We start from the raw sequence: 12,942 nt of genomic DNA, 5'->3' as shown, positions 1-12,942 counted from the left end.
TGAGTTGCTCCTCGAGTTTACTTATTATATTTTAAACTTATTGGATCTGCACTACCAGCTTTGATTTAAGTTTATTTTATGGCTTCAAGCCCAGGTTTTAGTAAGTAAAAAAAAAACTTCTGCATCTTATGTGGTTTCCTCGTTAATGGCAGTTTTTGCAGTCGTTGATTATTTAATTGCTCCACACTCCCCTTTTTAGCATTGGGGATCCTTGATTGACCACTTTTTTTCTTTTTTCTTTTTTGAATCAACAGATTAAATTGCAAATTATGAGGAGGTATAAACATATGGGATATGAATGAACGTTGAGAATGTCAAACACCAATTTTTTTGTTTTGTTTAAGCATCCATGATTTAACTCACCATGTGCAGTTCCATGTCAGTATAGGGTTAATATGCCCCTGACATGCAGAGCAGTAGAATGTTAAAAGAGCCTCTGAAGAAAGCCCCCCAGATATTAAGAATTTGAACCCCATCACTTGCACATTGCACTAACTAATATTAATGTATGCTTCTAAAATTTCCCCACTCGTTGCCTTTACATTAAAAAAAAAAGAGAGTCAGTGCCACGCTTCTACGCTTGCCATGTGAACCCACCTAGCCCCACCTCCTCCCTCCCTCCCTCCCTCAGCCACTCATATAAACTCAAATCACAAGCAATTTCTGTTTATCCCAATTCCCAAAACATTTTCTGGCACTCAAAATCCATAATGGGTTTTAAGTGTCAGGTTTTGGTCTGTACTTTTTGTCTAGTGATGCTTTTGTTTTTGCAAGAAACAAGAGCTGGAATACACTCCTCCAACGCTAGCAGGTTGAACGGGAGGAAGAAAGGGAGTGGCTGTAATTTGTTTCGAGGGAGATGGGTGGTTGATACATCTTATCCTCTCTATGATTCCTCTGGCTGTCCGTTCATTGATGATGAGTTTAATTGCCAAAAATATGGCAGGCGTGATAACCAGTATCTCAAATACTCTTGGCAACCTGATTCTTGTAAGATACCAAGGTACTAGAATCATTCACTTCACTCTTTTCTCTCATCGAATCTCTCTTGCCAGGCAATATGCTGATGCTTTCTTCTTCCTTCTAGTGTAGGTTTAATGGCGCAGATTTTTTGAGGAGGTGGAGAGGGAAGAAGATAATGTTTGTGGGCGACTCACTGAGTCTGAACATGTGGGAATCATTGTCATGCATGATTCATGCTGCGGTGCCCATGGCCAAGACAACCTTTTCCAGGAGAGACTCACTGTCTTCTGTGACCTTTGATGTGAGTTTACTTGCTACTTTACCAGTTCTGACCTTTTCATTTCAACTCAGTTTGTTTGTGCATCTCCTTGTCTCTATTGCTTGTTTGTCCATTTTCATGTTATTTTATATTTTATTCATTGTTCCAAATTGCAGTTTTCGTCTTGTTTGCCTTGAAATCATACAGCTGTACAGTATTATGAGCAGCTTTTTTTTAGGTTATAGCTGTTGTTTATGCTGCTTTAGATTCGCTTAGTATAATTAAAGGCAATTAGGCTTCGTTACTATTCAAAATGGGGTCTTGTATTGGGCACATAAATTGTACTTGCTGCAAGGAGAAAGCTCATAATTTTCTGGTTTTTCTAGCCTTCTTTGCTAGCCATATTAATTAAATAAAGTAAAGGGAATAAAACGAGTCATGGAATTCATCAGTCTGTCTCTGTCTCTGTCTCTGTCCTCCTCTTCTTTGAGATCCCATGACTTTTATTCTCTCACTATAAAAAAAATGGTAGCAAAGTGAATATGTAAACATAAATCATTGAAAAAGTGATCAAAGAATGGTAAGTTAATCATGTGCAAGGAAATGAATTCTCAGCTCGTGACATGCGGTGAATATCACAAGTTTGGATTCCAAACTAAACAAATTTTATTTCAAGCAAAGCATGTTAATTCTTGGTCAATGGTGAGGCTACTAGGCCAATAATGAGAAGAACACAGGCGGCTGTTTAGCCATGTTTCAAAATGTATGTATTTTTGTAAGTTAATTAACCTATATAGAAGTCAACTAAAGACTCAAAGGCCAGGCACAGATGAGAGGGCCAGAGAGATAAAAAAGAAAAGAAAAAAAATGAAGGAAATAACGGGTTATTAGAGCATACCGGGGTTTTATTTATGACATATTTAATACCGTTAAAAAGATCTAATTAAGATGATTTTAATAACATCTTGAAAGATCACCAAATAAGGTTGTGATTGGTTAAAACTTTTGTTCGAAATTAATTTAAGATTAATTATGAAATTATTTGGTATTTTTCTAAGATGTTGTTATAATTATCCCGTCAAAATCTTTCTAATTATATCAGGTATGTTAAAAATAGAGCCCTAGTATATTCTAGCAACCCATTTGTTTTTCTTGTTTTTTTTTTCATTTTTCTCTCCTGCCATATGATTTTATTTTTTCTTTTTCCTTTCTATTACATCTTGAATTTTATTTCTTTACTATTGCCGTCTTTATAAAATATTAGATTGATTTTTATATTTTCAATAAACCCTGTTATTTTTAGTAGCGGTTTTTTTAGTTGCAGCTGTGTTAGAAATATGCTACTTTCATGGCCTTCTTTTGCAAAAACTTTTTATAAAAGAATGATAAAATACCTCCAGAATGATTCACATGGATTCCTTCTAGGTTTTCGGGCCCAAACAATGGAAAGCTATAATACTCTGATAGCCCCGTTTTGTTCTCCAATATATTTGTCTCTTTAGAGTAACAGAGGAGACAAAACAGGCATGTAGCTTTCTAAATTCCGTGACTCTTCATCTAAAGAGACAGAGAGAGAGAGAGAGACAGAGCAAGGGAGAAAATCCACGACCCGAAAAATATTACTGTGATAAAGAACTTTCGTATTAGGGCATCACTAGTTGCCATCTAGGGCCAAGGTACAGTAAATGAGCGACCCTATCCCTCTCCCTCGACAGCTGTTGAGAGGAAGCTGCCAACCTGTGCTTTTATTATTAGAATACAAACGGCTCTGTGTGGAGTTTCTTCTTCTTCTTCTTCTTCTTCTTCCCCATAATGTTTATGTGTACGATTACTTAAATCACATTAATTATTGGATATAGCTACAGCATGCACAAATCTAGTGGCTATCCCAATGAGATGGTAGGGTGATTACGAGACAACACTTTACAGTACCTCTAAATTGCAGCTGGATCTTGGTTGGCTTTTCTAGCTAGACAAGGTAGGGTTAAATTAGTTTTTAAGAATTTAATCTTATAACGGGAAAAAAAAAAAAGCAAGAAGAAGGAAGAGGAGGTGGTGGAGAGGTGGAGGAGGAGGAGGAGGATGGTCTATTTTTTTAAAAAAAATTGATGACGTTCACCATATTAAACAAAAAAACATTAAGAAAAGAAAGCCAAGTGTGTAGGTCTAATCGTATAGGCTCACGGGCGTCTATGTTTCTTTGTATTGAGCTGAGCCCTGCACGCTGACCCACACAGGCTTATAGCCTGAACTCTTTTTATACAGTATTATAGTTTTTTTTGAAATTTTTTTCTTAAATTTTAATTAAGATTCATTGTAAATAAACGAAATAAAATTATATTTAAAATATTCTTCCATTAAAAACCATTCAATTTTGCTTTTATTTTCAAATAAAATTACAATATTATTTTTGTAACATTAGTAATAATTCTGTTAATTATTAATTTATTGCTAATCTAATCAATTATTTATGAAAACTAGAACTTGCACTAATTCATCACGTGAAAGCTTGCTCGCACAGCAGTCTGTTGTTCATGCTTTGTAGCAGATGAATGACTACTGTGACGCTCGTGAATGATTGATTGCCCAAAAGCAGATATTATGTTCACTTAGAATATTTTTCTGTATACTGTTCATCTCGTGAATCATACTATAATATTCTACGAGGAGCTTCAAATTCTATAGTCTGAACCAATGCTACTGGGAAACATCACTGCAACATTTTTTTTTTCTTTTAAAGAGAGCAATGCTGGTATACAGTAGAGTTTCTAAATGGCAGTCGTGTGGTGCTCAGCGTTTTATGCTATACTTGCCATTGTTGAATTACTATAACTACCATTTATCATGAGTCATCACCTCAATTGGTAACAATTTAGTAAAAAAGTGATGAAAAGATGTTGCAAACAGGAATATTTACAGAATCTATTTCAAGTGGCTAACAATTATTGTGTTGCAGAGCTACGGTGTAACTTTGTACATGTATCGCACACCATACTTGGTGGACATTGTTCGAGAAAACGTTGGCAAGGTGTTGAACCTAAACTCCATTGAGGCTGGCAATGCATGGAAAGGGATGGACATACTTATCTTCAATTCCTGGCACTGGTGGGTTCACACCGGACGTTCCCAGGGGTATTTCTTCCCTCCTTTCGCATGTCCTGCCAGCACCTGTGCAGTAGTGATTTCTTTTTGTGTGTGTGTGTGTGTGTGTGTATTTCCACATTTATCTGGAACTCTGGCTTTATTGCTGCTGCCATTGGCTGTGCAAATGCAGATGGGACTACATCCGAGATGGATCAGCATTGTACAAAAATATGGACCGATTGACTGCATTCAGTAAAGGATTAACCACATGGGGCAGATGGGTTGACCAAAATATTAATCCTTCTAAGACTAAAGTCTTCTTCCAAGGGATCTCACCAACGCATTATCAGTAAGTGGATAAACATGCATTAAATGATATTTTGTTATTCGAGAATGATACACAGCATATAATGCAACAAACACGACTCATTTTATTTCGAAATTTTCTATAAAAATAGGGGCAAGGACTGGAATCAACCAAAAAAGAGTTGTTCTGGAGAAGCAGTGCCCCTATCAGGGTCTACATACCCCGCTGGTGCACCTCCAGCAGCTGCGGTTGTAAACAAGGTGTTGAGCTCAATGAAGAAACCAGTTTATCTACTTGACATAATAACACTATCACAGTTAAGAAAAGATGCTCATCCCTCAACTTATAGTGATGGGTCCGGCACAGACTGCAGCCATTGGTGCCTACCTGGATTGCCTGATACTTGGAACCAACTCCTATATGCAGCTCTCATCATGTGAAGGTCAACATCCAAATCTTAGTTTAGTTTTATTCTCTCTTTTTTCTTTCCTTTTTCCTAAAGTTGTGTGTTTATGGGGGGAGCAGAAATTTCTCATTTACTCATTGATAGGGTGATAATGATGAGCAAAAGTCAAATGTAAAGTGATTGGTTCTCTTAATCACAATAATTGTCCTAAAATTATACGAAGATAGGTGACAGTGAGATGCAAATGGCATCTGATGATTGTGTGAGGGAAGTAGAAATCCACTGGGGACCAAACTTAAGTTTGTTCAAATATCATTGATTTGTTTGCTGTTGTTCAATTAGATTTTACACACCGATTCCATGAACAGCCCAAATCAAATGTTGCAATGTTTTTCACATTCTTCTTTCATTTGCAACAACTATCAAAGCAAGATGTTCCTAACTTCAAATGTATGAGCACTATGGCTCCGAGACATGAATAAATAACGCTAGGATACAGGAAGTAGAGATAAATGAAATCCCAAAGCCTTCCACTGCATATGATGGATAGTAATACTGGTTGGAGTCATTCAAGTGTTTATACTTTTGGTTTTGGGCTGTTAGTGCTCTATAATGTTCTTAAGCAATGTCATCATAGTCTGAGCTACAGCCTAAGGTCATTGTTATCTTTAAAGACAGGAAGAAGCCAAAGACAAAAGGCAGAATATGTGATGGCATCAAACATGGTTGCAGTGACAGTTATTGTACCACAACAAGTTTTTAAGGCAATACATTTTTTGTTATTGTTTTTTTTTATTTTTTTGGCAACAAAATTAAAGCAATGGGTAGATCAAAAAGGTCATTCAACCATAAAGAAGCAAGAGCTGAGACAGCACCTGATTCAAACCATGAAACTTCTCTCATTTCTGCCAAAAATATGACACAGCAGTTTGCCACAAACATGTGGAGAAGCACCATCAGCCACCATCTCCCTCAAGGGTCCTTCATCATTTACAACATTGACCTGAGGAACCCAAGTTCGGTTTTCAGAACTCATCTGAGTGTAAACTTATCTACAAGCATGAAATTTGTTACATCACACATGTATGACATGTCAAATACATGAAACATACTTGCCCGTACAGTATTTACAGTCACATAAATGGCAAACAGCACATCTTTACATAAAAACAAAGGCATACCCAATTAAACTCTATCCCTAGCACTTCACCGAAATAGAAACTGAGCCAAAAAGTATATGTTCACAAATATTGACCATGATACAACATCCTAGTAATACTCATGTTGAGATAATCAAATCGAGAACAGAGAAACACAAAGTAACACCAAATTGCAGCATATAAGAATATGCAGAAAGAATCATGGAAATACTTAACATGGAATGGCTATTTGTTATAGTAGAAACCTCAGATAAATTAGATCAAAGACAGAAATCCACCATGTAAATCTTTCAGTGCGTGTGTACAACTGTAATTTATCATGAGTGGATGATAGAAGCAAAAGCTAACCTTAGAAAGCACTTAAAGAGGTAACAAAAGCTAGTAGCCAACATATACTGCAGCATTCACAATGTAACAGTCATCATTCTTGTCTCCCATTTCTTCAACGTACACACCACTTGAGCATATCATTCCACCATCAACAACTTCAAATTTCACAATTTCCCCACTGCAATGTTTCATAAAAACATGTATTTAAGAAAGAAATGATGGGTATGTTTAATAGGCTGGTTGTTTAGGCAGTTATATTGTGCACCACAAAGTTTGAGGGAATAACACCAGATATTCTTGAAGGCCATATGAGTAGAGATATCACCTTCTAATTGAAATCAAGAACAATGTAAGAGATTCTAGCCTTTTGCATTATAATTTAAAACAAAATTGCTATAGTTTACAAGAAAACACCACAAGGAATGCTTAAATTTCAGGCATATCCTTAAATTTTTAATCCACTGCGAACTTTAGATTATGTATTAGTAGTCATTAATAGAAAGTTGATAGTGAACAAAGAAGATATCTTTGATGTTAGACAGCATCCGCAAGCAAAAGGTTTAGAGCAGGTCTTTTACCGACAGACACATACTGAACTTCTTATAAAAAGAACCAATTAACTTGAGAACAGTACCTTCTCAAATATTAAATTCCATCAAATTTATACAGTGTGCTGGCATAAGTATAATTGTACCCTTAACTATGCCAGACAAGAACTTGCTATATAATTCTGTCTTCTTGTTGGTAGTTAACTAACCATTAACACTTACAAACTCAGTAAATGTTTGATTAGAGTGAGATTTTGAAAATGAGTTACATGACCAGTCATGGGATCCAACTAAAGCTGGCTAATGTCTTAACGCTACCTATGAAATTGCAATAAGAACTTTATGTGATTAAGTGGACTTGTACTTAGTTAGAACTCCCCAGTTACAACCTCTGCAAGCTGTGCGTTGATGTTATATAGACATCATCTCAACCTTTGTTTTCTACTTTCGCTTCAAGCACAAAAGGAGAACAAAAACAAAGGGAGGGAAAACAAAACACTTTTTCTCAAGAAATAGGAGAGTGGACAAAACAAGCATCTAAGAAGTAATAACATTAGATGATATTTCCAAAATGTATAGGTGTTTGATAGTTTGTACTTACTAAGGGAAGACAGACTTCACCCTCTCGATATCCAATGATTGTTGCAGAGAATGTGGGACCCCCAGTTTGATCTGTAGTTTCATTTGGCCAAATGTGACCCCAGGTATGGACCCTGCACCATTTGATCTTGTTATAGCATATGCAACAATTGTCACAACAAAGGCACAAAGCCATCTATACCAATCTGGAGATTGATAAAGAGAAACCTCCTCACTTGGCATTGAGCAAAAGACAGGGAATATTTTCAGAAAAGCCCATGAAGAAACCTCACTAGGCAAATAGAATAATAGTCTTCCATGAATGTCTGGTGTGTATGCAATAAAAATTCAGCGAACGATATCATGCACAATGCATGAAGCTGTGTTTGTAGCAATTGATGGTATGTTGCGAACCTGTAGATAATTTTGAGATTCAATCTAAATGATAATTTAAAGCGTACAAGTTCTGACTTTACCAGTATATGACATCCATAAAAAAGCAGACCACTGAGTGCTTTATTCTTATGCTTGGAAATTCTCAACAAAGGAAAGATGCAGAGCAGCAACACTTTCCACAGAAACAATTGAAATCATATTCAACAAATGGATGCTGTTGATGTAATCATCTTCCCAGAAAACTTATCACAATCTGAAACTTCTTAAAGCTCTCTCTACTTGATTATTCCATTCTATTCCAATCAATCTTTCTTTCTTTGACCTTTTGGAATTCAATAGTGGAAATCCAGTAGTCTGTGAAACTACGGAAGCCCATTCTAAAAACAACACACGAGAGATGGTATCGTTTGCAATCTCATCATTCTATTATGTGAATCCACAGAAAATCCTCACTTCTCAACTAAAACTGGATATCAAATCATCGCATCTCAAGCCGCAAGAGTAACATTCACACGCAAATACGCATAAATGAATAAATTAATAACAAGAAAACAAAAGAAAAGAAAAGAAAAGAAAGAAACTTCAAGAACATACAAGTGATAACTCATATACCTCTACGAAATGCAGGAATTGAATTTGAAGAGATGGCATCCCTGCATGCACGCATTGCCGCAGCAGTAATATCTTGCCTGTATTGCACAATCAAGGAATCAAAATTATGTTCACATAATTCTAACAATTGAATAGACCAAAAGACAGAAATCTTTGATGGATATCTATCAAATATGCCCAAAAAAAAAGTATGCTCAGGAATAAAAAGAGCTAAAAAGGGTCAGAGTTTTTACACACCCATGTTGATCATAGCCAACACCCATCTCCACAAACAAGAGCTTCATCGATGCATTTGAGCTGGTGTTGACTGCAGTTCCACTTTGTTCGGCTTCCATGGGAGTAGTTCTGGCTTTCACCTGGCGTGGAAATCGAGGGGTTTTAAGAGAGAGAGATGGTTTTACTGAATTTGATGGGTGATTCTTTGGAATGTGGCGATCAAGAGGCCTAAACTCAGTGAAGGCAAGTAGAAGAGGAAACTTCAGGACAGATGCAGTCATGTCGGTTGCCTATTGGTCATGAACTATTGTTGTTTGGTCATGAAAGCTTATAATCATATATTACCTATTGTTGATTCAATAGATCAAAAATAATTACCCATAAAATTATTAGCAATAAAATCAAAATAAACATTCAAAATAAATAAAAATAGAAATAAAATAACTTGAATTATGATTCAATAGAGCAAACAATAATTAACCAGAAAACTATAAACAATAAGATCAAGCTAAACACTCAAAATAGAAAAAATAGAAATAAAATAACTTAAAATTTAAATTGTGTGATTAAAACTAGACTATAAAATTTAGTTTATAATGAATATAAAATAAATCATGTTCTTATTGAAATACATCAAAAGAGAATTAAAAAGAAGAATAAAAATTTTTTGCTAGGAATCAATTGATGAAGCATTTCATTGCAACATCTAGTTTCTTCTACAATGTCTTATTCCTTCAAGTCCTCTCCTTCTCATTTCTTCCCCTTTTAATGGTAAAAAAGAACCCATTTTTTAGCTCTAGTCATATCCTCTTCCTTAATATACTCCTTTTTTCTTTCAAAATCTCTTATTTGGTTCTTGGTTTTCTTTTCAAAACTGACAAATTTTTACCACTAACTTCTAACTTTATTTTCTCCATTAAATCGATTTATTTTAAAAAATTCATAGACATGAAATTTATGATTATCCTTCTTAGATTTTATTTGACATCAAAGTCATAATTTATCAAGATATACTTATGAAATTTATGGTGAAGAAATTTTCTTATCTTTACAATAGAAAATCTCACTTATCTCATTCTTTCTTTTTCAAAACGTGTACACAAGTAAATCAAACCTTTTGAAGGTAGTTTTTTTTTTATTTAATTGGCTTATAAATGATCCTCCTCGATATCACAAGTCTCAAACCAATTAAGGCTAATGTTTGCTAGAATTAAAGGATGAATGAACTTTCACTTCAATACCCATAATTCCATGAATTGATTTATCCATGCATATAAATAAAAATAAATAAATAAAACTATACATGATAGAGATATTGAAGATAAATTTAAGCGTATTTGTTTCTGAGGTAACTTTTGTGATTATAATTTTAAAAAATAAGTTTAAAAAAAGTGTGGTTAGGTGTGATTAGTTGGATTTAAATATATGTTTGGTAAAAATTATGGTTGAGATTTATGTGCATCAAAAAACATGTATAAAATGTTTGGTTGTGGAGTGCTTTTCAAAAGTGCTTTTTACTTGGAAATGCATCAAAATATTTTTTTATTTTTTAAAAATTATTTTTGATGTCAGCACATCAAAATAATCTGAAAATACAAAAAAAAATTAATTTGAAGTAAAGAAAAAAATTAAAAAAATTTAAATTTTAAAAAGAAGTGCTTTTGAAACGCAAAAACAAACAGAGTTTTACGAAACTCATTTAAAAAAGCATGTAAAAACTGTTTCACACAAACTACATTTCAAACTCAATTTTTAGTAGGCTTCGTAATATAAAACACAATTTGATATATTACCAAACACCTAACTGTATTTTTTACACCACGAACATAAAAGCTTCAGCTAAAAAAACAGATAAAGAGTGTGTTTGGTATTGTGGTAACTGTTGTGGTTGTCGTTTGAAAAAAGTTGTTTTATAAAAAGTACTTTTAGTTACGGTTGGTTTGAAAAAAATAGGTGTTTAGTTAAACTGTGGTTGAAATTGAAGTTGAACAAAAAGTTGTTTAATGTGTTTAGTTAAGAATGCTTTTGAAATTGAGGTTATAAAATAATTTTAAAAAATATATATTAATATTGATGGTTTTTAATTTAAATATTGTAGATTTAATTATTACTATAACATCATGAAATAAATAATACTTTATATAAAGTATTTTTTATTATTCTATTAAATCATCTACAATTCTATTACGTACAAAATCCATCCGATAAGAATTACAGTTTTCATAATTTTTTGAGCGTGCAATAAAATTAGATAAAATATTATCATGAATAAAATTGCTTTGATATTACAGTGCGAGGGAATTTAATTCACTCTACACGAGTTTTTCGAGAAAAAAAATATTGTTTACATGACAATGCGAGTGAATTTAATTCACTCCAAACTAGATTTTTTAAAAAAAAATGTACAAAAAATAAACACACTAAAGAAAAAAAAAACTTATTCACATGAACAATGCAAGTGAATTGTACTGTTCCCTGAGACGCTAATAGAGAAAAGCAGCCAGGAGCTACTTCGTCAAAATCACATGCAAAACATGAATTATCATGGGCCTCGTTACAAATAAATTATAATTTTTACATAATATTTACGGTAAATTAAAGTAAAGGTATGTAAAAATCATATAAGAATCAAGCATACCACGGGTCACTTTATTAGTTTCGCATATTCCTTTTACCTTAAAGTAAGAAACTACAAGAACAGTCTCAGGGTGTTCTAATTGACTCTTACATTGTCCTAATTACCTTTAAAATCAGATGGTGACTCTTACATCTCTTATTTACCCTATTTGTTTGTCTAAACACCACCTGCAATAGCATGACAACTCCACTAAAAACTTATCAAGGTTTGTTTATGCTCTGTTTGTTTGTTTTCAAGGACGGTGTTGTGTTATTGTCTTGAATGCCTTTTCCCAGATTCAGGAGATAATTATCGTTGCTATGGGAGGTTATAGTGTTGTGTTACTGGTAAGCACCGCACCCCATAAAAGCGTGGCATTTGAGATTTTCAAGCTTCCTTTTTCATTCGAAGATCGCCTTTAAAGATAGCAGTCAAGGACATGAATAAAATAATATAGATCGAAGTAATGAATCATTAAAAAATATTTGATTCCAAGATCGCCACGGTCATGGTACTGAGAAACATGGTGTTATACATCTTTACAGCAAAAGGCAGGCAGCAATTCTGAAGCTGAGTTTGCTACAGATTAGCAAGGTGTAGACGACCTGCATTCAAGTTTTTGTTGCTGCTGGTTTTGACATTGTACATGACATGATCCGGCTTTCTCTCTCAACTCTTGGAATGCCCTCATTGTTTCCACATCGAAACCTCCAGCAAACTGGCACAAGATAATGGAGGCATTAGCGCACTGCAACCAAGTATAGTTTGTTCAAAGGTAAAAAAACTAGTAAATGGGTCTTCACCTGATGTACCCGGAAAGCATATCGGACTCCCTGGACTATCAGCTCCTCTTCTTCAGGCCCCCCACCACCACCAGTTTCAAGCTCTGCAGATACCCTCTTCATGTACTTCATTGCTAATTTCACAGATGCCAACTTGATCTGCGCAACAATGTGCCAGTAGACTAATTTAGCTAGATAGCTAACAACATAATTTCAAAACTCAATAAATCAGAGCTATTAATGAAGATTCAGGCAAGAAACAAAACAAGTAATCAACCTTAATGCCACTTTAACAATTGGATTAACTGTTTAACGAGACAGTCATCAGTCTACATGACAACTACTGAAGAATAATAAATAAAAGATCTCATATAATTTGAATCAAGGCTAGCAGTTAGTTCACTTGCTGCAACTTCACTTTTTTCCTCTTCTTTTTGGGAGTAGAACATATTATTTAAGGGGCTGTTGGGTTGGTAGGACTTTAAAATCCTTCAAGCTACTATATTACAAAAAAGAAACCATGTGCTGGTTTATGGGGTCAACTTGGAGAATCTTTACAAATGAATCCAAATTTTAGAAGCAGACAAGCAAATATATTTTAGAAATCTGGAAATTCACATGCACGCTTGCAGGCGTGGGCAGAGAAAATAAGGCAAAATCTAACTTTTCTTTTGTCATCTACC

At 34.4% G+C, this 12,942-nt stretch overlaps 2 protein-coding genes and 1 long non-coding RNA gene across 4 annotated transcripts; 1 reads left to right on the top strand and 2 right to left on the bottom strand.

Annotated features, from left to right (window-relative positions):
* Positions 1-515: 515 nt before the first annotated feature.
* LOC133703232 (protein trichome birefringence-like 37) lies at positions 516-5,357 on the top strand. The gene is made up of 5 exons (XM_062127691.1): positions 516-1,003; positions 1,093-1,264; positions 4,179-4,354; positions 4,497-4,655; positions 4,765-5,357. Exons 1-5 carry the CDS (start codon positions 711-713, stop codon positions 5,051-5,053), a joined length of 1,089 nt encoding a protein of 362 aa, XP_061983675.1. The 5' UTR covers positions 516-710; the 3' UTR covers positions 5,054-5,357.
* Positions 5,358-5,713: 356 nt separating this feature from the next.
* On the bottom strand, positions 5,714-9,263 carry LOC133703233 (uncharacterized). Of its 2 annotated transcripts, none has more exons than XM_062127693.1 (5): positions 8,882-9,263; positions 8,645-8,721; positions 7,659-7,770; positions 6,528-6,687; positions 5,714-6,071 (listed from the first exon to the last, which is right to left on the bottom strand). In XM_062127693.1, exons 1-4 carry the CDS (start codon positions 9,139-9,141, stop codon positions 6,558-6,560), a joined length of 579 nt encoding a protein of 192 aa, XP_061983677.1. In that variant the 5' UTR covers positions 9,142-9,263; the 3' UTR covers positions 5,714-6,071; positions 6,528-6,557. The 2 variants fall into 2 exon arrangements, with proteins under 2 accessions (XP_061983677.1, XP_061983676.1); XM_062127692.1 differs by having other exon boundaries at positions 5,714-6,022; positions 8,882-9,257.
* A 2,674-nt stretch (positions 9,264-11,937) lies between these two features.
* Positions 11,938-12,907, bottom strand: LOC133703773 (uncharacterized). The gene is made up of 3 exons (XR_009843940.1): positions 12,537-12,907; positions 12,281-12,418; positions 11,938-12,195 (listed from the first exon to the last, which is right to left on the bottom strand). It is a non-coding gene; the product is annotated as an uncharacterized LOC133703773 (long non-coding RNA).
* Between the last annotated feature and the right edge of the window lie 35 nt (positions 12,908-12,942).

This window comes from Populus nigra, chromosome 9, assembly GCF_951802175.1.
Source record: "Populus nigra chromosome 9, ddPopNigr1.1, whole genome shotgun sequence".
Taxonomy (NCBI): Eukaryota; Viridiplantae; Streptophyta; class Magnoliopsida; order Malpighiales; family Salicaceae; genus Populus; species Populus nigra.
This window is presented reverse-complemented; position numbering and strand designations above follow the sequence as displayed.